General features: G+C 39.0%; 1 protein-coding gene and 1 pseudogene across 2 annotated transcripts; one reads left to right on the top strand and one right to left on the bottom strand.

Annotated features, from left to right (window-relative positions):
- Positions 1–885: 885 nt before the first annotated feature.
- LOC144633037 (protein dbl-1-like) lies at positions 886–3,606 on the bottom strand. Its single transcript, XM_078491812.1, has 2 exons — positions 2,911–3,606; positions 886–2,770 (listed from the first exon to the last, which is right to left on the bottom strand). Exons 1-2 carry the CDS (start codon positions 3,176–3,178, stop codon positions 1,920–1,922), a joined length of 1,119 nt encoding a protein of 372 aa, XP_078347938.1. The 5' UTR covers positions 3,179–3,606; the 3' UTR covers positions 886–1,919.
- A 9,761-nt stretch (positions 3,607–13,367) lies between these two features.
- LOC144633302 (coadhesin-like) lies at positions 13,368–19,978 on the top strand (annotated as a pseudogene). Its single transcript, XR_013567020.1, has 6 exons — positions 13,368–13,573; positions 15,630–15,934; positions 16,557–16,728; positions 17,191–17,364; positions 17,908–18,089; positions 18,774–19,978. The product of XR_013567020.1 is annotated as a coadhesin-like (transcript).
- Positions 19,979–23,056: the final 3,078 nt, after the last annotated feature.

Genomic DNA, 23,056 nt, shown 5'->3' on the forward strand with positions numbered 1-23,056 from the left:
TCCAAAACCCTTATTGCAATCCGTTTTAACCTTCTTCAATTTTTGTTCATCCGTGCCTTCTATTGTGTCAGCTGCGTTGTTGAAATAGTTTTTTCGACGAAGCAAAGAGAAGGGAGAGACAAATTGGATCAACTCTCGGGACTAACAGGGACGCAGGGAACTCGGGACACAAAAAAGTGACTTGTCACAACAAACGATACAAAAAAGTGACACACCACTCAACGCCGGCTGAAAGGCGAAAGCGCCACACAATGGAGCGACAAAACGACACCACACACGAGGAGAATCGGCACAACATGCGAGACACGCAGTCGAGTGGAACAGCGAACACCAAGAGTCACGAATGGGCAATCCCCCTCGCGGGACAACGCAGCGAGCACCGAAGGAACCGGGGGTGGGGGGCGGTTATTGCGTCGAGGTCGAACGATTGTGCTCGGTCGAAGGAGTGAGAGAGGTGATGTAGGGTGTACCCGGCGGGAGATGAAAGGCTGCCGGAAGAAGGGAGAAGTGGGGCGGACGACGCAAAACGCGGAAGAGATTTGATTTGTTATCTATTGTTTTCAGTGGTTATTTTTATATTTCACTCAATTTGGTTGCCATTTTTGTATGTCTAAAATCCGTGACCCGGTGAACAAATCAAATTAACCCTTGTATTATCAAATAATACTCCATTTCACAAGTCATGAGAATTAACCAAATAATCAACACTCGAAATTGTCTTAATAGGTGAAGCAACTTTCCTAACTAGGATTGTAAGAAATGTAGAGTTACCATGTTTGACCATGGGGCTTGAAGGATTAACGGTTTAATTAGAGTATAACTGCCTAACGACCCAAACTACTAACCTAAAGTCATTATTTCAACTTTTGTGAAATTTTCAAAATAAATAAAAGTTAATAAAATTGAGCTGAGGTAGAAAACGGTTTAATTAGCAAAAGACGAATTGTCAAAGTTCAGGCTAAATGTAAGCCTAAATTTGATTATTTTTATTAGTTCCGGATGACAGATGATGAGAATAACGAAACCCATCAAAGCTGACTAGTATTGATGTACATTCACATTCTTCAAACCATCTTTCAAAAATGTTATGTACGTATGGAGAATGGCCGAGTTAAAGCTGCTTTTTTAAGACTGATGTTTGACATCTTTAAGCAGGAGTAATAGTGAATATATATATTTTTTTTTGAAAAGATCACTGATCTTTTCTTGTTGTTGTCGGTCGTCGTTGTTGTTGTTGTTTTTAATTTACTATGGCCAGACCATTTTTACTTTTCGATACGAATAAGAAAATACCAAAATTTAACTTAATTCCGAATGGACCAATATTGATACCAAACCTTTCGTTTACGAATTGTTAGTTTTGAAACTAAAACTTGAGTGATCGACGAGAGTTTACGAGAGAGTCAAACTAAAACTCTACTTTGGCCACCAGTTCTTGTGCGCTTTCACAGCCTCGGCTAGTTTGCCCAGCTGACGAAAACTCTTGTCTGAATCCCACCCTTAACTCTTGTCGACTCTTCTGCGGCTTGCTTTATCAGGCCTCAAAAAGTAATTCAGTTTCTTGTTTTTCAAGACATATAAAACGGCAAGTGCCTGTCCTCAGTTAAACCTCACTTATCGTCTTGGAACGCGTCAGACCTCACAGAGGTTATAATCAGCAAATTAGCGAAGTCTCGTTAAACTTTGTCGAAACACTCAAAAACGACAGATTGCGATCTTTTGACACTCCTGAAAAGGTTACAATGTACCAGTTCTGAAGTGTACTGTCAACATTGCACAATTGAAGGATGAGCTGAGGAAGGGCAAATTTTGTCAAAAACGAAGTGTTTCAACAATTATTACGAGGCTTCAGCTATAGCATTCACTCTGGGTTGGAAAAGCTCCTTGTCAGATTTTGCTGCTGATAAACATCTCGAGATTTATCTACAGCCACAGTTTGACGCTACCATCCCCGGAACATCCCTCAAAACGATGGTGTCATCTACGTCATAGTAGAGAAGACTCATCGAGTGAAGCTCCGTAGGTACGCAAGTGGCCGCTGGGACCTTCTTACCAAGTCGGTGATGTAGAATATTCTGCATGATGGCGTGGTTTGTTGGATTCGAGTCTTGGCTAAGAGTTCCCGGACAGGAACCATCGCAATAGTGAAATCCAAAGCGTGTTGGAGCAATGATCCAGCCGTTCCACTTGAGCTCGCGGAATCGGACTGAAAGGCGGCGTTTTCGACAGATGTTTACCTCCGCTGGCTCCCCACGCTTCGTTCTTTTCATGTTGCGTGTCTTTTGCGCCTGGTTTGTCACGCCAATGTTCTTGGTCACGTTACTTGTCACGGTCTGTTGCGTCATCAGTGGAAGAGCATTGCGTGACCCACGACTTGGCATTTCATTCGGCCCAGAGAAAACAGCAAGAAAAGGTTTTCGCTTTCCATTTAAACCAATTCTGACCGAAGGAGTAGTAGAGATAGACAGTTTGACATTTTCGCTACCCCTCTTCAGCTCCGAGTGTATGACTCGAGTGATATTAAATACCGTCCATCTGTTTTTGGTCATTTTGTGACAATCTCGAGTTGATATTGTGTCTTGATCTCCGTCTGAAATATTTCTCGAGTTCTTTGACTGCTCCACGCGAACGATGCTGACCTTCACAGTGCGAACAGCTCCGGGGTAAACATGAATATGCAATTCAGCGTTTCGTAGTATCTTGCTCCAGTTGAAGCTAACGGAAGACAAGTTGAACTGGAGGGAAATGGTGTTTGCAGCCTCGTTAAGATCTGTTGAAAATCGATCATGAAAGCAAACAAACAAATTAGTCTCTGCTTAGCACATATTTATCACAAATGTCGGCACCTTGCGTGGATTTATGAACTATCGAATTAACTCTGTAAAACTATAAGACATCCGGCATTGTTACCTTGTGGGAACAGAATCCGAGTGGTACTGCCTTCCGAAGCTCTTTCACCGACGCCGGACGGTTTCCTTGCGAACTTGCTCTTGTACAGATTTAAGATGTAGCGTGGAATGTCATGGCGATTGCAAGATATATTAGGCGCATGATCCATGTGAAGCATTTGAAGGAAGCCAGAAGCAAATTCCTTCTCGGCTTGCGAAGTTAAGCCTTCGGATAAAGCGAACACTGCTAGAGATAACGCGAGAACAACTGAAGACCTCATTTTGATCATGTTTGCCTAGAGCCTCCAGCGAAGCGCTTGAGTAATGGCGCCAAGTTCGATAATTACGACGCCCTTTAAGGTGCTTAAAATATCAAATGAGATTGCAATTCACTTCTTATCATGTCAAAACTATTAACGAAAATCATTCAGGCGTATGTGTGTATTCAACACACTATTAAATCCGCACTGACCAGAACAAACGAGGTCTCCAGAGTTCATCTTGAGAATTAGAGAAGAGACTATAGAGTGAGACTTTTTTTTTACCGCTCAGCCGAGCGCCAAGAATTCAAAGGCGACCGCGTATTATCTTCGATCTATATTTGTTAATATCTTGAGCAAAATCGTCACGAGAATCTCATACCTTCACTTGCAGATAACCTTGGAGGCTTCCTGAATAGTAAGATAAACGAATCATCACGTATATTGTAAGGTTATTATCCTTCATACCCAAACTTGTTGAAATGACAAACATGGTCCTGGCAGAAAATGAGATTTTTTTTCCAAACAAGGCAAGCTGCAAACGACAGAAAGCTAGAAACATAGCGACAATGAATGTACCCTTATGTTTTCTTTTAGCGTACTATCTCGCGTAATTTTGTTTTGATGTCCTTCAAGAACAAAAACAAAAACAAATATGACCAGCGATAAACATTTTTTCCCTATATTGTAACTCGGAATGAATATTTCTTGATAAACTTCTTATACGTTCGTAAATTCATTATGAACAGAAAAACGCTGATGTAGGTTGTTTTATCGATCACCGTTATATCTGTATTCTGCGGCTTAATTGTGTTTATTTTTGCCACGGAAATGTTTTTGGCTGTCAAAGTTGGACACACCTTTGCGCTTTGTGAAATTAATAGCTTTGACATTGACAGAAACAACAATAAGATCGGAGGAAGTGGATTGGATCTAAAACCCTGGATTGAGCCGGATCGATTCCAGCTGGCGGTCAAAAGCATAACCAGGCTATGTGTGGCTTGCCTGAATGGTCGGATTCCAAAGTCTCAAGTGATTTTAAATAATAATAAAAGACCTTGGTGAAATATGGGGTGTCGTTGTGCAGTCACGTATATCAAGTTTCTATTGTTTGTGGCCTTTGAGCGATTTGAGCGACTTTTTATTTACGCTGAAGTCGCATACTTTACACTGTCAAATGGAGTACCGCATAGATGTTTGTGAACAGAAACTCGAATATTTTTGATAAAGCGGAGAAACCCGGCAGATCTGTGACCAGAGAGCATATAGGTTTTATTTTAATAAGTTTGATTACAAAACAATTTTACAAGACCTTTAACTAACTTAATTCAGACCGGGCGTTTTTTTTTTTTGGAACAAGGCAATATGTTTGATTTAAAAATAAAAATTGTATGTATTTATCCATTTATCAGTTTGTTTGTTTGTTCCTTTATTTCTTGGTTTGTTTCAAAGGAACAATAAAAAAAAGAAAAAGTATTATTCTAGGGGCCGGTAGACCCTCATTTTGCATTCGTGCGACCTTTAAGTAAGGAAACAGCTCCAAATAAAAAAAATCTTTCTATTGGTGTATGTTATTTTTATTTGTTTATTTTGTATTCATTTGAAAGCAGGAATATATCTCGGTTCTAACATCGAGACAAACATTTTTCTCCCAGGAGCAGGTCTAAATATTTTTTTTTTACCGATAGTCGGCACCACATTAAGCATTTCATTCAAACTACACTACACTAGTTTTTGTCGCGATCAAAAGTTACATTATAACGTGTTTATTTGAGTCCTGAAGACTACGTAGTTCTAGTTAAAACCACTATAGTTTTTTTAACTTTTAATTACATTTAATTGGAGCTGTTTTAGCTCTTGGCACTAGACAACGTTTGTGAGTTTTTTTTCACAAATTGGTTTTTTTTTTTTTTTTCCTTTTTCAAATCCATGTTTGTAGTAATAACAACTGTCCAACAACTAATAGATTTGATTCAGTGTGGCGAGATAATATCTTGTGACTAAAGGCATAAGAATGCAGGCAGAAGTAACATAATTAACAACCAGGCCAGTGCCAAGATTCTCTGCATGTCACAGACTACAACATGCTGAATCAGAACAATTATTCTCTATTCTTCACGACTGTGTTCCTGTTTACTTTAATTGATATGCTCTGTAACGTGATCATCGAGACCATTAAGTTAAGGTAAAAGATCAGTGAAAGATGACAGCAGTTGTGTATGTACATGAAAGTGATATTAAAATAATACTGCAGATCAGCACGCACGAAAAATCCCTTTGGATGATTATGCATTGTCGGGGTGGTCTGAGGGATTTTATAGGCGGTACAAATTACTAATCAACTGTTCATAAGGCTAATTAGCCTTTCAAAGGGAGCGTGTCGGAGGATAAACTAGAGCTATTGAGACTTATGGGGAATAATATGTCTGTACGATTTCTTAATCAACAGATGATGAAAATGTCGCATTAAAAGAGCTTTTCACACTTCTTCTAATCGTCATAATTTCAATATTTGCTGAGGTTTTTGAATTCCGCCGACAGTACTTGCCTTCCAAAAAAGAAAAAAATAGAGAGCGTATATTATACAGCTAATTATAAAGTTTTGGTTATGTTGCTCTTTTTAAAGAATTTCAACGAAATAACTTACAAGTAACTCCGTTGAATTTCAGTCTTCTCAGAAAAAGAACCATATTTTTTAAACATATGTGTCAGATGTAAACTTAAAGAACATAGGCAACATTCGAAGACAAAGTGATGCACTGTTCAACACGTTTTTTTTACTCAAGAATTTGATTTATTGGTGCTTATATCAAAGTTCTTTTATCGATGAAATTCACTTTAGTGTCACAGGGCAGGAATCGTTCACAGTGTTAAATTGTTTAATGCAATGCGTGCTTTGTGACAAATAATATTTTGAGTTTCATCCAGATTTTCGTCGTTTTTTTTTTTTTTAAATCCCTAATAAAACAAGGTTATTCTTTTGGGAGGTAGCTCGCATAGGTCCGCAATGGGTACACGAGGAAAAATGTATACGAATCAGTGAACAACATTTTACTCTTCAAATTGCTTCGAAAAGTACTTTGTAAACATGTCACTTGTAAAGAAAAGTAGGTGTACGACTCTAGTAACAATCACAGACTTGGGAATGGCGTTCGTCTGGCTAAATGGCTATTAGGGTCTATTAACAGAAATGCTGTTGGAAATTGATGTCATTTTCAGCTTCATCAGTATACTTCTTTAAAAGTCACTTCTTGACCTCCAGTCATGTTGCTTGTCTGCATGATCCTTATTTTTTTTTATGGCGGGAGCTTGATCCAATCCAAGGTTTTGAGATCCGATCCGATCCCAATTTGGCCTTGTTTTGTAAACGGGCCGTAATTGAACGTGTCAGTAGCAACAAGTACTAATTTACCAGCGTGTAACTGTCATTGTACAAACGTACACAGTAAAAGTAGCTTCGTGATCCCTTTACAGGGTACTAGCAATAATGTCCTGTTCTGTTTCAAAGATAAATGCAAGCAGTTTGGGTCGACCTGCAGGGTTTGAAATGTTCTAGCTTACAGTATTACACCGAGATAACGTTCGGCGACCTTGTCCAAAAAGAGAGCAAATAAAAGTAAACAGTTGGCTACTTACTTAGTTTAGAGATATATCTAGCAGGAAAACAAAATAAACTTTACCATGTTCCTAAGTGTTTATCTCCCCTAAAGGCGGGACACACACAGACAAAAAAAAACAGTTTCCTTTAAAGGTGCACGCGACAGGCAGATGGCTTTAAACAGTTTTGCGGGAAGCAAACATTTCCTCGTGGAAACGTTGAAATGCTACAGGGTTTACGAATTAAACACATATATTTTTTTCTTTTGTTTTTGTTTTCTTTTTTTGCATCAGTTCTGATTCTATGCCATCACACGTTTTTTCGTTGAACCATTTTGAAGTTACATGCAGCTAACCGCAATTCTCCATTAGGAAAAGCAAAAATAAATAAACAGAGAAAAAAAAAACGTGAAACTGCGCGAATAACGTGCGCTCAAATGTCATAGTGGTCTTAATCCCCTTGATTACAATCATTTAAGATTAAAATCCCCGAAATGTGGAGTACATCCAAATTTAACCAGATAAACAAAGTTGGTGGCCTACCAACTTCAACAGGCTAATAAAGGGCTATAGATTGTTCCAGGATATTCCAGTTGAAATGTTCCGAAAGTTGCGCAGATATCTTTTTTTCCCAGGGCCCCTATGATACCGGAATGGGCTACCCTCACCAGACAGCCTTTAAAGCCACTCCGAGCATATTTTAAAAAATACTGAGAAATTATCAGTGAGTGACAGCCGGCTAGTTGCTTGTGCTTGTGCTTGCCGCAAGCACAAGCACAAGGATCAAAATGCAATGCGCCGGTGATTTTGCTTGAGTCGAAACCTTTTTCGCGGTGAAATAATAGCTGTTATCTTTGTGCTTGTGCTTGCGTCGTATAGTGAAAACCAGGCTATAGATCAGGCGCCAATTCCAAATCGTATTAACAAACATTTGACACAGGAAAACATTTCTCATCAAATGTTAGGAAACGTTGCGATCATGGTAATTAGAGAGATTAGAGCTTGCATAATTACTAAGTTATAGTAGCTGAAACCAACACGAGAACTTTCAGTGTTTCCCTCCCGCGCTCTCTCTCCACTCCCCCCCCCCCCCCCCCCCCACCCCGACCAGAAGTTTAAACGGGAACTCTTATAATTCTTGTTTGGCATTATATTTTCTAAAAACATTGCACAAACGTTGTCCAATAAACATTATTATGAGTATTTTCTATTTTTTGGGGATTTCTGAAAGAAATTTTACTACAAAAAAATTTCGACCGCGGTAGCATCATCATTTTTGAAGTGGAATGAAGATAATAAATAAATACCTCATGCAGGCTAAAACGTGTCCTGTTTTAAGACAGTTAGTGATTGAAATGAATATTCAGAAATAAAACGTGACCTAGTTCATTAACCTTATACAACAGTTTCAGCTTTGTCTTCGATTTGTCGGCTTGAAGCCTTCGTTTACCTTCAGTCTGTGGGCTGACTGTCTTCAGTCTACTGATTGAGTTTAACTTGGCTTTGAAGTTAGCTTCTAATCAATACGTCCAAATCACAGAAATAATGAGGATCTTCCTCACTACGTGTCTCATCTGGATTATTTTTAACTCCAGCGAAGTTAAAGGTGAGATTTCATTTCTGACCGAATCATATTCCATTTTTTAATGTTTACGAAAGTTTATACTGCGAATGGTTTCAGCGCTGCATGTTAAAATGTTTTTAATTCGATAACGGTTGTTTTCACCAGAGGCACGGAAAATTCTGCTTTAAAGCTGACATCATTTTGTAAGAATAGTTTCTTTCGATCGGCCGGTTCTTGTTTTGCAGTAGTCTGTGAGCTAACCTTTTTGTACACAGTCACTGAAGTCGTATAAGTTGCCCTGTATGAAGGACACGAAAACACTTTTTCAAGTTCAAAAGGAATGGAGTTGTACCTAACTGAGGAAATTCTGAAGTATTATGATTTCACATGGGGAATTTAGGACTAACCTTGGAGGCTTCCTGAATAGTAAGATAAACGAATCATCACGTATATTGTAAGGTTATTATCCTTTATACCCAAACTTGTTGAAATGACAAACATGGTCCTGGCAGAAAATGAGATTTTTTTTTTCCAAACAAGGCAAGCTGCAAACGACAGAAAGCTAGAAACATAGCGACAATGAATGAACCCTTATGTTTTCTTTTAGCGTACTATCTCGCGTAATTTTGTTTTGATGTCCTTCAAGAACAAAAACAAAAACAAATATGACCAGTGATAAACATTCTTTTTCTCTATATTGTAACTCGGAATGAATATTTCTTGATAAACTTCTTATACGTTCGTAAATTCATTATGAACAGATAAACGCTGATGTAGGTTGTTTTATCGATCACCGTTATATCTGTATTCTGCGGTTTAATTGTGTTTATTTTTGCCACGGAAATGTTTTTGGCTGTCAAAGTTGGACACGCCTTTGCGCTTTGTGAAATTAATAGCTTTGACATTGACAGAAACAACAATAAGATCGGAGGAAGTGGATTGGATCTGAACCCTGGATTGAGCCGGATCGATTCCAGCTGGCGGTCAAAAGCATAACCAGGCTATGTGTGGCTTGCCTGAATGGTCGGATTCCAAAGTCTCAAGTGATTTTAAATAATAATAAAAGACCTTGGTGAAATATGGGATGTCGTAGTGCAGTCACGCATATCAAATGTCTATTGTTTGTGGCCTTTGAGCGATTTGAGTTTTTATTTACGCTGAAGTCGCATACTTTACACTATCGAATAAAGTACCGCAAAGATGTTTGTGAACAGAAACTTGAACATTTTTGATGAAGCGGAGAAATTTCCCGACAGATCTGTGACCAGAGAGCATGTAAGTTAAATTTTAAAAAGTTTGATTACAAAACAATTTTGAAAGACCATTAATTTTTAACTGAATTAAATTTCTTTTCAGACCAGTCGTTGTTTTTTTGGTCTTTTGGAACAAGGTGACCTATTTGATTTAAAAATAAAAATTGTGTATACCATGTATCTGTTTGTTTGTTAGTGTGTTCGTTTGTTTCTTGTTTTTTTTTTTTTTTTTTTTCAAAGGAACAAACAAATTTATAGAAAACAGTATTATTTGAGGGGCCGGTAGACCCTCATTTTGCATTTGTGCGACCTTTTAAGTAACGAAACAGCTCCAAATAAAAAAAAAATATTTCTATTGATGTATGCTATTTGTTTGTTTATTTGTTTATTTTGTATTTATTTGAAAGCAGGACTAAATATATTTTATCGATAGTTGTCACGTACATTTAGCCTTTCTTTCAAACTGCTACACTAAACTAGTTTTTGTCGCGATCAAAACTTACATTAATTATTACGTGCTTATTTGAGCCCTGAAGACTAGCTCAAGTGAAAACCACAACTTTTTAATTAAACTTAATTGGAGCTGTTTCAGCTCTGGCCACTAGCATAGGAATAGTTTGTTAAATCCATGTTTGTAGTAACAACAACTGTCAGACATCTAATGGATTTAATTCAGTGTGGCGAGATAATATCATGTGACTAAAGGCATAAGAATGCAGGCAAAAGCAACATAATTAACAACCAGGCCAGTGCCAAGATTCTCTGCATGTCACAGACTACAACATGCTGAATCAGAACAATTATTCTCTATTCTTTATGACTGTGTTCCTGTTTACTTTAATTGATATGCTCTGTAACGTGATCATACAGACCATTAAGTTAAGGCAAAATATCAGTGAAAGATCACATGTAAGTGATATTAAAATAATACTGCAAACCAGCAGGCACAAGGAAATCCCTTTAGATGATTATGCAAAGCCGGGGTGGTCTGAGGGATTTTATAGGCGATACAAATTACTAATCAACTGTTCATAAGGCTAATTAGCCTTTCAAAGGGAGCGTGTCGGAGGATAAACTAGAGCTATTGAGACTTATGGGGAATAATATGTCTGTACGATTTCTTAATCAACAGATGATAAAAATGTCGCATTAAAAGAGCTTTTCCCACTTCTTCTAATCGTCATAATTTCAATATTTGCTGAGGTTTTTGAATTCCGCCGACAGTACTTGCCTTCCAAAAAAGAAAAAAATAGAGAGCGTTTATTATACAGCTAATTATAAAGTTTTGAAAGAAGATAAAAAGCGTTCTCTGGTAAAATGTTTTAAAAATTATTAGCTTTCGACAGCCAGACTGCTGTCTTCGACGGACTTCATTTTTATCCGTCGAAGACAGCAGTCTGGCTGTCGAAAGCTAATAATTTTTAAAACATTTTACCAGAGAACGCTTTTTATTTTCTTACAATGAATCCTGGTATCGGATCTTCAATATTTTTATATAAAGTTTTGGTTATGTTGCTCTTTTTAAAGAATTTCAACGAAATAACTTACAAGTTACTCCGTTGAAATTCAGTCTTCTCAGAAAAAGAACCATATTTTTTTAAAAATATGTGTCAGATGTAAACTTAAAGAACATAGGCAACATTCGAAGACAAAGTGATGCACTGTTCAACACGTTTTTTTACTCAAGTTGGTGCTTATATCAAAGTTTTTTTATCGATGAAATTCACTTTAGTGTCACAGGGCAGGAATCGTTCACAGTGTTAAATTGTTTAATGCAATGCGTGCTTTTTGACAAATAAAAGTTTATTCTTTTGGGAGGTAGCTCGCATAGGTCTGCAATGGGTACACGAGTTGACTAATATTCCGGATAAAACTTGAATGTATACGAATCAGTGAACAACATTTTTAATACTCTTCAAATTGCTTCGAAAAGTACTTTGTAAACATGTCACTTGTAAAGAAAAGTAGGTGTACGACTATAGTAACAATCACAGACTTGGGAATGGCGTTCGTCTGGCTAAATGGCTATTAGGGTCTATAAGCAGAAATGCTGTTAATTGGAAATTGATGTCATTTTCAGCTTCATCATGATCCTTTTTTTTATGGCGGGAGCTTGATCCAATCCGAGGTTTTGAGATCCGATCCGATCCCGATTTGAGCTTGTTTTGTAAACGGGCCGTAATTGAACGTGTCAGTAGCAACAAGTACTAATTTACCAGCGTGTAACTGTCATTGTACAAACGTACACAGTAAAAGTAGCTTCGTGATCCCTTTACAGGGTACTAGCAATAATGAATAATGTCCTGTTCTGTTTCAAAGATAAATGCAAGCAGTTTGGGTCGACCTGCAGTGTTTGAAATGTTCTAGCTTACAGTATTACACTGAGATAACGTTCGGCGACCTTGTCCAAAAAGAGAGCAAATAAAAGTAAACAGTTGGCTACTTACTTGGTTTAGTGATATATCTAGCAGGAAAACAAAATAAACTTTACCATGTTACCTAAGTGTTTATCTCCCATAAAGGCGGGACACACACAGACAAAAAAAAAAAGCAGTTTCCTTTAAAGGTGCACGCGACAGGCAGATGGCTTTAAACAGTTTTGCTGGAAGCAAACATTTCCTCGTGGAAACGTTGAAATGCTACAGGGTTTACGAATTAATAAATATACACATATATTTTTTTTCTTTTGTTTTTGTTTTATTTTTTTGCATCAGTTCTGATTCTATGCCATCACACGTTTTTTCGTTGAACCATTTTGAAGTTACATGCAGCTAACCGCAATTCTCCATTAGGAAAAGCAAAAATAAATAAACAGAGAATAAATAGTGGTCTTAATCCCCTTGATTACAATCATTTGAGATTAAAATCCCCGAAATGTGGAGTATATCCAAATTTAACCAGATAAACAAAGGTGGTGGCCTACCAACTACAAGAGGCTTATAAAGGGCTATAGATTGTTCCAGGATATTTCAGTTGAAATGTTCCGAAAGTTGCGCAGATATCTTTTTTTCCCAGGGCCCCTATGATTACCAGCCTCGTTGCTGAATGGGCTACCCTCACGAGACAGCTTTTAAAGCCACTCCGAGCATATTTTAAAAAATAAAACTGAGAAATTATCAGTGAGTGACAGCCGGCTAGTTGCTTGTGCTTGTGCTTGCCGCAAGCACAAGCACAAGGATCAAAATGCAATGCACCTGTGATTTTGCTTGAGTCGAAACCTTTTTCGCGGTGAAATAATAGCTGTTATCTTTGTGCTTGTCCTTGCGTCGCTAGTGAAAACCAGGCTTTAGATCAGCCAATTCCAAAACGTATTAACAAACATTTGACACAGGAAAACATTTCTCATCAAATGTTAGGAAACGTTGCGATCATGGTTATTAGAGCTTGCATAATTACTAAGTTATAGTAGCTGAAACCAACACGAGAACTTTCAGTGTTTCCCCTCCCGCGCTCTCTCTCCACTCTTTCCCCTCCCGCGCTCTCTCTCCACTCCCCCCCCCCCCCACCCGACCAGAAGGTTCAAACGGGACCTCTTATAACTCTTGTTTGGCATTATATTTTCTAAAAACATTGCAGAAACGTTCTCCAAAAAACATTATTATGAGCATTTTCTATGTTTTTGGGGATTTCTGCAAGAAATTTTACTACAAAAAAATTTCGACCGCGGTAGCATCATCATTTTTGAAGTGGAATGAAGATAATAAACAAATACCTCATGCAGGCTAAAACGTGTCCTGTTTTAAGACAGTTAGTGATTGAAATGAATATTCAGAAATAAAACGTGACCTAGTTCATTAACCTTATACAACAGTTTCAGCTTTGTCTTCGATCTGTCGACTTGAAGCCTTCGTTTATCTTCAGTCTGTGGGCTGACTGTCTTCAGTCTACTGATTGAGTTTAACTTGGCTTCGAAGTTAGCTTCTAATCAATACGTCCAAATTACAGACACAATGAGGATCTTCCTCACTACGTGCCTCATCTGGATTATTTTTAACTCCAGCGAAGTAAAAGGTGAGATTTCATTTCTGACCGAATCATATTCCATTTTTTAATGTTTACGAAAGTTTATACTGCGAATGGTTTCAGCGCTGCATGTTAAAATGTTTTTAATTCGATAACGGTTGTTTTCACGATTCGTTTTCACGGAAAAGGCACAGAAAATTCTGCTTTAAAGCTGGCATCATTTTGTAAGAATATAGTTTCTTTCGATCGGCCGGTTCTTGTTTTGCAGTAGTCTGTGAGCTAACCTTTTTGTACACAGTCACTGAAGTCGTATAAGTTGCCCTGTATGAAGGACACGAAAACTCTTTTTCAAGTTCAAAAGTTATGGAGTTGTACCTAACTGGGGGAAATTCTGAAGTATCATGATTTCATATGGGAAATTTAGGACTAACTTCGGTAAGCAGAAAAGATCGGTTAAAGCGCCAAGCTAAGCTTTTTCCATCAAAACAGGAAACGCACGTAAATCTGCGACGTCACAGCTTTATTTCAAACGAAGGAAATCGATAATAGTCGATAAATCGACACAAATCGTATACACTTAACAGACACAAACAATCAGTATTCTATCTTGTTCGTTGGAAGTTTCATTTGCCAGTTATTGTAGCACTGTTTCGATTTTTATATGTTAGATTACCATAGACCTTCTATGGGTCAAATGCAATCGATTCCACTTGAAAAATTTGGTTTTAGCTTTCTACTAAAAAAAAAATCATTTCCTATTTCCCCCTATGGTTTTGTGTGACAAGAACCACAGTAACTGATATCTTTCCCGGTTGGTTATCTCCCTAACAGGTCAAGGCAGATCTCTGACGCCGCAGGGGGAAAATAACAAATCCCTCACACACCGTTTTTGTTGATAACTTCTGTCAACTGCTCACGGACCAAATAAGTTATCTTATCTGTCAGCATGTGAGCTGAGAGAGCAAAATAAACTAAATATAGCTACTGAGAAAGCAAAATATAGCACTGCGAAAACTGAAGCCGTACAACATGCTTGACCTTCTACAAGTTCTTTATTTCCTTAATAATGGCATATCTGCAAGTGCTGCACATTGCATGTTTAATTAGTCAGTTAAAATTTGCTAACCAAGCAGAAAATAGAGAAGATAAAAAATATATATTACTTCGGTGCCCAACAAGGGCCAAAAATAGGGCAAAAATACCTACACTTAGGGCCTCTTCACATGAGCCCGGTTTACGAGCTGTCTCAGTTACCAGGACGGATTTTGACCTCTGTTCATATGGAAAATTTTAGCCCGGTTGACGGGGATAAAATTCAAGAAACGAAGGCAAAATGGCGACACATAAAGTTGCATCTTTCGCGACTGTCGTAGCTTTATTGACCCATGTAACTTTATTAATAAAGCTAATTCGCATATTTCTGAAGTGGAAATAAATACAAGGCAAAATTAAACCATTTGGACCGCCCAATTACGAAAGGGAAGCTATTTTCTCAAAAAAAGTTGCGTCCCGGCGACCGGGCTAGAGCGTTCATATGGGAAAATATTCTTCCCGGTTGTCGAGATCTCGGTTGCAGAAACCGAGATATCGGTAACCGGGCTGGCCCACCTTCTCATATGAACACATCCAAAATTTTACAAGAAAATAGGAGTGAGCTGAGATCTCGGTAACTGGGCCAGCCCGGTCAACCGGGATCATATGAAGAGGCCCTTAATTATGAAAAATATATATCAAAGCAAGTGACTAAAGGTCACTGGATTATAAAAAAGATGGGCCACTTTTAGTAAATCTACTTACAGGGCAATTTAAAAAAGCAATTTATTTATCTTTAGCTTTCAAACTACAGAAATTCGTTTGTCTCTGGGCCTTTTTAAAAAATAAAAATAAATGTCTAAAAGAAGGATTTGGAAACCGTGCATTATATCAGTTTAACGAGACAATTACGCCTTTCTGGGTGCTGTTGCGGTTATTAGCTTTCTTCTCAGATTCTCTTGAGGGCAAAGAGTTTTGTATAAAGGGAACTTTGCAAGGTGAACTTCAGAATTTAAATGGCAAATGTTCCTGGGTAATCATGCCCGACTTTTGAAGCATTTTATTCTCTCAGGTGATTGCAATTATGAATTGGGAATGCAAAGCAAAGGAATTCCAGATGCGAACATCTCGGCATCATCCAGGTTAAGTGCAAACCATGTCCCTGCCTTGGCACGACTGGACGATCCCCAAGGGGCCTGGTGCTCAGCGCTGAATGATAATTCACCTTATATACAAGTCCTATTGGGCAAGGAAAAGTCGATAACAAAGATAATGACACAGGGTAGTCTTAAGGATCTAAGATGGGCAACGAAATATCAAATCAAGTACCTGGAGAAAGGCAAGTGGTTTGTCTACCGGAAAGCAGATGGGAGCCTGGTAAGTAAAAAAACCATAATGTTCGACGGTGTCTTTATTCAGGGTGATTCAAAGCTGGATTTACTGGATTCGTTTTTATTAGATCCAGTTTTACTGGAATACAATTTTGAGCTTGAAAACATGTGGTTCACGCTGAGAGATAAGCCTAGCAAGTGTACATTATAAAGTTATTGGAAAAAAGTAATCCAGTCGGAAATGTAAGAAGTGCTGATTCTGTTTGCCAATGTTTGCATGATTTGGCTCTGATTATTCTCTATGCATTTATGTTTTATTTACCTTTTCTATAAACCTTTATTAGATGGTTAGTGTAATATACCTAAAGTTGACCAGAAATAGAAGAATAGGATTATTATCTCTTGCAGTCTTGTTTTACCTTAAATTACCAACGCCAAACACTTTACATGTACAGTAAATACAGTTTGAGATATTAATTGAGATCTTATTTAAGCGGGGGGGGGGGGGGCCCCCCCCCCCCCCTTACTTAGTGAGTGTAAAGATTACAGCTAGGTAGAGCTTGATCCAGGAGAGATTCTCGGTTTCCATGCAAAACAATGCCTCTTGATTGCTTGTCAAATAACCTAAATGCAGTTTGCACTGAACTACGTTTCTTTGGTTTATGCAGACATTGGATGGCAACACAAATGTCCAATCCTTAAAGGGACACGATCTGCAGCCTCCAATAACGACAGGATCGATTCGTATTTATCCAATGGCACCGCAAGGAGTGACGCCAAACGTGACGTTAGCTAAAGTTTCCTGTCTCAGATTGGAGTTGTATGGTTGTTCTGCCCCAGGTGAGTCTTTTCTATTTATCGGTAGAGGGAGGGGAAGGCGGGGATGGCCTAATGCTAAGCGCGTTGGTCTTCAGATATAGATGTCCTGGCCAGGGTCGTTATGTTGTGTGATGAAAGTTCTTACTCCCAGTGCCTCTCTCGAACCAATTGTACGAATGGGTATTGGCGAATTATTGGGGTAAAATCTGATAAAATGCTGGAGGGTGACCTACGCTGGACAATCTGATGATCCAAAAAGATGTATATGATAACCAACTTCTAGTTACGTCGTCCAGGAAACTGGCGTAACTGCCTGAACGACGAGCTCTATTGCTTCTTCAATTCCCAGGTTGCCTTTAAATACTGACTTAAAAGCTATACTATTTTATTTTCGCCTTATAACCATGTGAACAATATTATTGACCTCACTGCTCTTGAAACTCATGTCATTCCATGATTATTATTTTTTTTTACTTCATTTAGTCAATGGAGGCTGGGGCGATTGGAGTCGCTGGTCAGAATGCAGCGTTTCTTGTGGATTTGGAATGCGGTCACGTGAGCGAAAGTGTGACTCACCCAAACCTCAGTACCGCGGCGCGCCGTGCAACGAGGCGGAAAAAGTAGGACAGGAAAAGTGCAGAATAAAGGAATGCCAAGGTGTGCATAGACTGGCACTTTAGTTTGTTTGTGAAAAATAATGTGCAACAATCACCCACTTTAATAGTACCTTGTTCGGCACATACATCACTGGAAAGATCGTTTCTCACTTACATAAAGGCAAGCAGGCAATTGTTGTTATACTTTTGCATCAATCTTCCTGTTTCTTGAGAACTATAGTTTTAGTATCATGCAAAAACATTCTTCTCTACAGGCAATAAGGCTCCTTTTCTTGGCCTTCATCCTAAGCCTAACGTGTAGACATTAAGGTGTTGTTAGGGTTTCGCTTGAAAGGCAAGGACACAGTAGCCAAGCTTGTACACAGCTATTATCAAAAACATTTTGATGAACGAAGCGGGGACTTCTGATTTTAAATTGTATAAAAATGCTTCTTGCATACAAGTTAAGCCACCTTTTAGGCCAGCTCCATACCCTTCCGCCAGAGACCGTGCAGGGACAAAAGAAAGGAGAAATATAAAGTAAACTTAATGTTTCTCACATCATAAAGCCTACGTTAAAATAGTTCTGTTGTTTTCTTTTTAGTAATCGATGGAGGCTGGGGCAAGTGGAGTCGCTGGTCAGAATGCAGCTTGACTTGCGGACTTGGAATGCGGTCACGTGAGCGAAAGTGTGCTCGCCCAAACCTCGGAAGGGGTTACCGTGTAGTGAAGCTGAAAGAGTGGAAACGAGATTCTGTCGGAAACGGAAGTGTGGAGAATCGAAAGGTTTGCAGTATTTAATTGAAAATTTTTGCCACTGAAGCGACTGAATACATACAATAACTCGAAAAGTGTGATTTTCCGGGTGAGGATAGTTCTGAAAAAGATGAAAACGACTGCTGTTGCCGACTGAAGTCTCGACAACATGAGCAGAAGTCATCTTCAGAGTCAAGTCTTATATCTGACTCTGCTTACGTTGTCGAAACATCAGTCGCCAACAACAGTCATTACAGGAATAGTGATACCCCTGGAATCAAGTCATTTGCTGTGAGACTGTATGCCAGATCTGACAATGATATCTGAATTACTGTATGAGATACCTACATTGAACTAGCTGGCTGTCTAACAAACGGACTGATTAATTGAATAAATTAGATACGGTACAATAGCAAAAGCCTGCAAGAAGTAGTGTACATTTCGTTACATTACAACAAACATTACTCCCAAAAAGGAAAAAAAATAGACGGTCTTTCCTCGGCATTTTTCAAAATATATAAGACATTGAGATTATAGAGGGAGGGGGCTACACAAGCAGGGTTACCTACAAGTACTTCCAGAAAGGACATGGAGGAAGCTATGCACTGGGGGCTATCTACAGGCATGGGGGAACTATACGTTCCGGGTTTTGTACTTATGTAGTATCACTGTACCAGGAGCAGTGTTAAATATATTAATCGTTCATTTGTTTAGCAGACATTTATGAAGGATATTCCGGCTCAGGACATGACTGGGACACATACTCAGGCGAAGGGATCGATCATGGGGAGTCGTCAGGATCTAGTCAGAATGGGTGGCATATATACAGCAAAGATGCAATTTGGAGAGACAGTGATGACGAGGACTACGGTTCTTGAATTTTAAGTCAAGCCTTTTAAGTTATAGCAAATCCAGCCTTCACACTGCGAGTTGGTTCCTGGCCTTTAAAGAGGAAATAAATTAGACGCACATGTCCGTTTCATTATTCGAATTCCCTTCCCAAAATTTCGACATACCAAAAAAAAAAATAGTCGTTTTCAGTTGTTGTCTTACAACTGGTGCGATTATTTCATCCTTCCATCTCCCAAGTTTTTATTGATTTCTGAGCATTATAAACTATACTTCTAACTGAGATCTGGATAGAACAAAAAATGTGTTACCATTTTGCATTTGTATAGTTAGGTTGCATCTTATGGGAAGGTCCGTTTTTAAAATATTCTCCTAAGCTAGCTGAAAAGTAAAGCTGAGCTGACCAAAGTTGACCAAAATATCAATGTAATTGTTTTAAAGCTGCAAATAATAGCTAATACCAGAGGATCAAAAGACGTCAAGCCAGATAAAATATGTTCTCTTAAAGATCTGAAAGACTTCAATTATTAGGTGTCAGTGAGGTATTTAGCTTAAGAAAAAACTAATCGGGGACACTATTTACATTAAAATATATATAACTGGATTTATGAAAACGTGGTCAAAGAAAAGCCGGTGACCTGAGTGTTTTTTGACCAAGTACATTACACTGCGATGTGGCCTAAAAACATACCGAGAAAAACAAAATGAACTACAGCGCTGAAAGGTAGAAGAGAGAGAGGAGAAGAGAAAAAAAGACTGACGTTCACGTTAGTTTTTATATCGTCTACTTTGGAGATACTATAGAGATAGTTTCTGGCGAGAAAAAAAAAGCGTTGACGTCGATTTGCGCTAACAACGGTGAAAATTTCACTAACCTGGTTTTCATAAATCCAGTCATATATCTAAGCTACATAAGCTGTGATAGCCGTGCAAGTTAGTAGACATACCAAGTCGTGTCATAGGCTTCTAAGTAAATATACAGGCCACCAAGTTTAGTCAAAAAAGAAATCGAAAGTTATACCATACTACTCAGTGTTAACGTATTCGTGTTAATAAAGATTACAACGATGTCCTGTCAGTCTGGCATTGCTATTTTAATCAAACTAGTTTTAAGATTTATTTCGAAAACCTGTACAAACTAACCTTTGCTGACTCGAATGTGGATACTTTATTTATCCTCGGACTGTAGAGCAGCTTTTAATATAGCTCGTAATTCCAAGCATTTCAACAGTACAACGGTACAGCGGGAAAAGACCAGATCCCAGTTGTTCAAAAGGTGGATAACGCTATCCACCGTATAAATCACTAACCGGTGGATAGCACAGTATGTTTTGTTAAGACTTATCCACTAGATAGCGATTTATCCGGTGGATAGTGTTATCCACCTTTCGAACAACTGGGCCCAGAACACAACATTGCGAGAACTTCGTGCTGTACTCTTCCTTGTGTGGGTTCTTTAACGTCTCCTGCTGACCATATAGCACTGAAGATGCAGGAGAAGGCCTTTCAAGAGAAGAGGATGTTAAGTTAGTAGGTGGTCACAATAAGCAGGGTGTATGTATCTACTCCCGGCCACGTGCAAATTACACAACCGACACTTTGGCCCAATCTTAATCTCCCTTGCAGATCGTTGGGCGTTAGCGGGAAAATTGTGAAAGTGTTTTAGCCTGCATGCAGCTATCTGCTATTTCCTTCAAGCGGGGGAAAAGGGCGACGGCGGCTGCATGCGCGTAGGCTAGTCTTTTTTCTGCCCTTTTTTTTCTTTTGATTTCTTTTCACTTCTCGCTCAACCATCTTTGAGAGTTAGTTGTGGGTGCCCGTAAGCTACTGACTCTTTCCCCCGCCTAAGTACCTGGTAGTGTTTAAGGTGAGAGTGGTCGGCTGGGCCCTACGAATATCATCCAAACGGCTTATTTATTCGACGCCCATCATCACTGAGACACCCTTACTTACTTTTCCTATTTGATGTAAATCATAGGATAAGCGCTTTCTCTTCAGTAAGCAGCCCTTATCTAATGCAATTTTTTTTTAAATTAGCTCTCCTTGCATTCTCTTTCTCCCGGCCCGGTTTGTACCGAGACCGGACGCGGGTTGAGTATAGCGGAAATCTACATGGACTTTCCAACGAGCGAGTGCCAAGTGTGTCTTCAGAGCGCTGTTCAATTGAGTGTCGTAAAACAAAACCAAGCATTCTGGCTAATCACAAAGGACACGGACAATTCAGTGTTCCAATCAAAACTCAAAGCAAGTACCGTCCAAAAAAGCAAGTCCTCCTCTAGAACAATAACTTTACAACAACTTTATTACTCAATAATAAAGTATTTCCGTTTGTCTCACGACGTAGTGTCACTTGTGATGTAAATCGCGACGTTTTGACTGCACACTGCTAGTCTTCATCAGGCGATAAGGTCGACTGGTTAGGTGTAAAGTTTTAAAGCACGCTGCTGCGCTGTGATTGGTTGGTTTTCAACAGCTGTGATTGGTGCATTTCGATCCTCGCTGTTCTGGTGTGCTGTTGTTCCCTTAGGGGTCCGCTGTCGTTCAGTTCTCCTGGTGTTGTGTTTTTTGATCATGGGCATCCATGCTTCGGGAATTTCAATTCCACTATCCCTGTTGATATTGTTAGGATGAAGTCCTATCTGAATTGCATCTTTGACCCTGCGTGTGTACCAGTGTGGTTCACGATCAATAAACTTTAACTCGTTCTAAAGCGGGAAGTGCGTATCAAGAAATGCGTTTCAACTTTGATAACAATAGGCTTTGTTTAACAAGCGAAAAATGACCCTATATGGCCATTTTTGAACAATGGCGCAACAGCTTCAGAACACACGAGGGATTTGACGGAGTTACCGATTAGCATACGAGCGGGAAATTTAAACGCTCGGAAAGATCGAAGAAAAGACAAATTCTCCCCGGGAGGGTGATACTGGTAGGTTTTGTTCAGTGAAAATAGCGACGGCGCGGGGGAAGGGTAGGGGCGACAGTTGCATAAAGGTGAACAAGTGGAAATAAAAATTAAGAAAGGTTTCGAGTTCAAAGCGCTTTTCGCCTCTTCATAAGTGTGAATAAACGTTAAGCAAGAGTTTGAGTGAAAGCTGGGTTCGCGTCTACCGGCAAGGAAAAAAAGAGCAAACCGTGGGTTCGCGTCTTCGCAAGTGCGACTAAAAGTTGCGAACAAGGTTTCGAGTTCAAAGCGTCGTTTTGTTTCTTCACAAGTGTGAATAAAATCTTAACAAGAGTTTTAGTTCAAATCGTGAGTTCGCGTCTTCGCAAGTGCGACTAAAAGTTGCGAACAAGGTTTCGAGTTCAAAGCGTCGGTTTGTTTCTTCACAAGTGTGAATTAATTCTTAACTAGAGTTTTAGTTCAAATCGTGGGTTCACGTCTTTGCAAGTATGACTAAAAGTTTCGAGCAAGGTTTCAAGTTCTAAGCGTCGGTTTGTTTCTTCACAAGTGTAAATAAAATCTTAACAAGAGTTTGAGTTCAAAGCGTGAGTTCGCGTCTTCGCAAGTGCGACTAAAAGTTTCAAGCAAGGTTTCGAGTTCAAAGCGTCGGTTTGTTTGTTTTCAGGTGTTGTGGGTGTGCTCCGAAACGGCGGAGGTCTGGATACGGGCGAGCCGGATGTCCCCGTCATGTTCTTTGATCCTGTCTTGCATAGGTCTTCCAGTCTCACCGATGTAAACTTTGCCGCACTCACAGAAAATTCTGTAAACAACGCCATCTTGCTTAGTCGGATCAACGGCGTCTTTCGGTTGTACTAGGTTCGATCTTAAAGTAGTTTCCGACTTGAAAACAGCGCGTACGCCTTGTTGTTGTAGGCAGCGTCTAAGTTGTTGGGAAAGACCTTTGACTGTTTGACATAAGGTAGAACCGCAGTAGCTTTAAACTCGGTCGTAGGCTCAGCACTGGTGCTCGGCTTTCTGGTCTTTGTGATTTTTGTGATCTTCTGCAAGAAAAAAAAATTAGCCAATGAAAACACTATATTTTGGAAAAAAAAAACATCAATCTTTCGCATGGAAAACTAACTTTCATTTCTTATTACAATAAGATCTCTTTAATTTTGTATAAGAACTCGATAGCGAAAGACAACTGTATTTACCTAGGTTTGTATGTAAATAACGCGTAAACTGTTGTGAATTACCTTGCTGG

Source organism: Oculina patagonica, chromosome 1, assembly GCF_052425735.1.
Source record: "Oculina patagonica isolate OP01 chromosome 1, crgOcupat, whole genome shotgun sequence".
Classification (NCBI taxonomy): Eukaryota; Metazoa; Cnidaria; class Anthozoa; order Scleractinia; family Oculinidae; genus Oculina; species Oculina patagonica.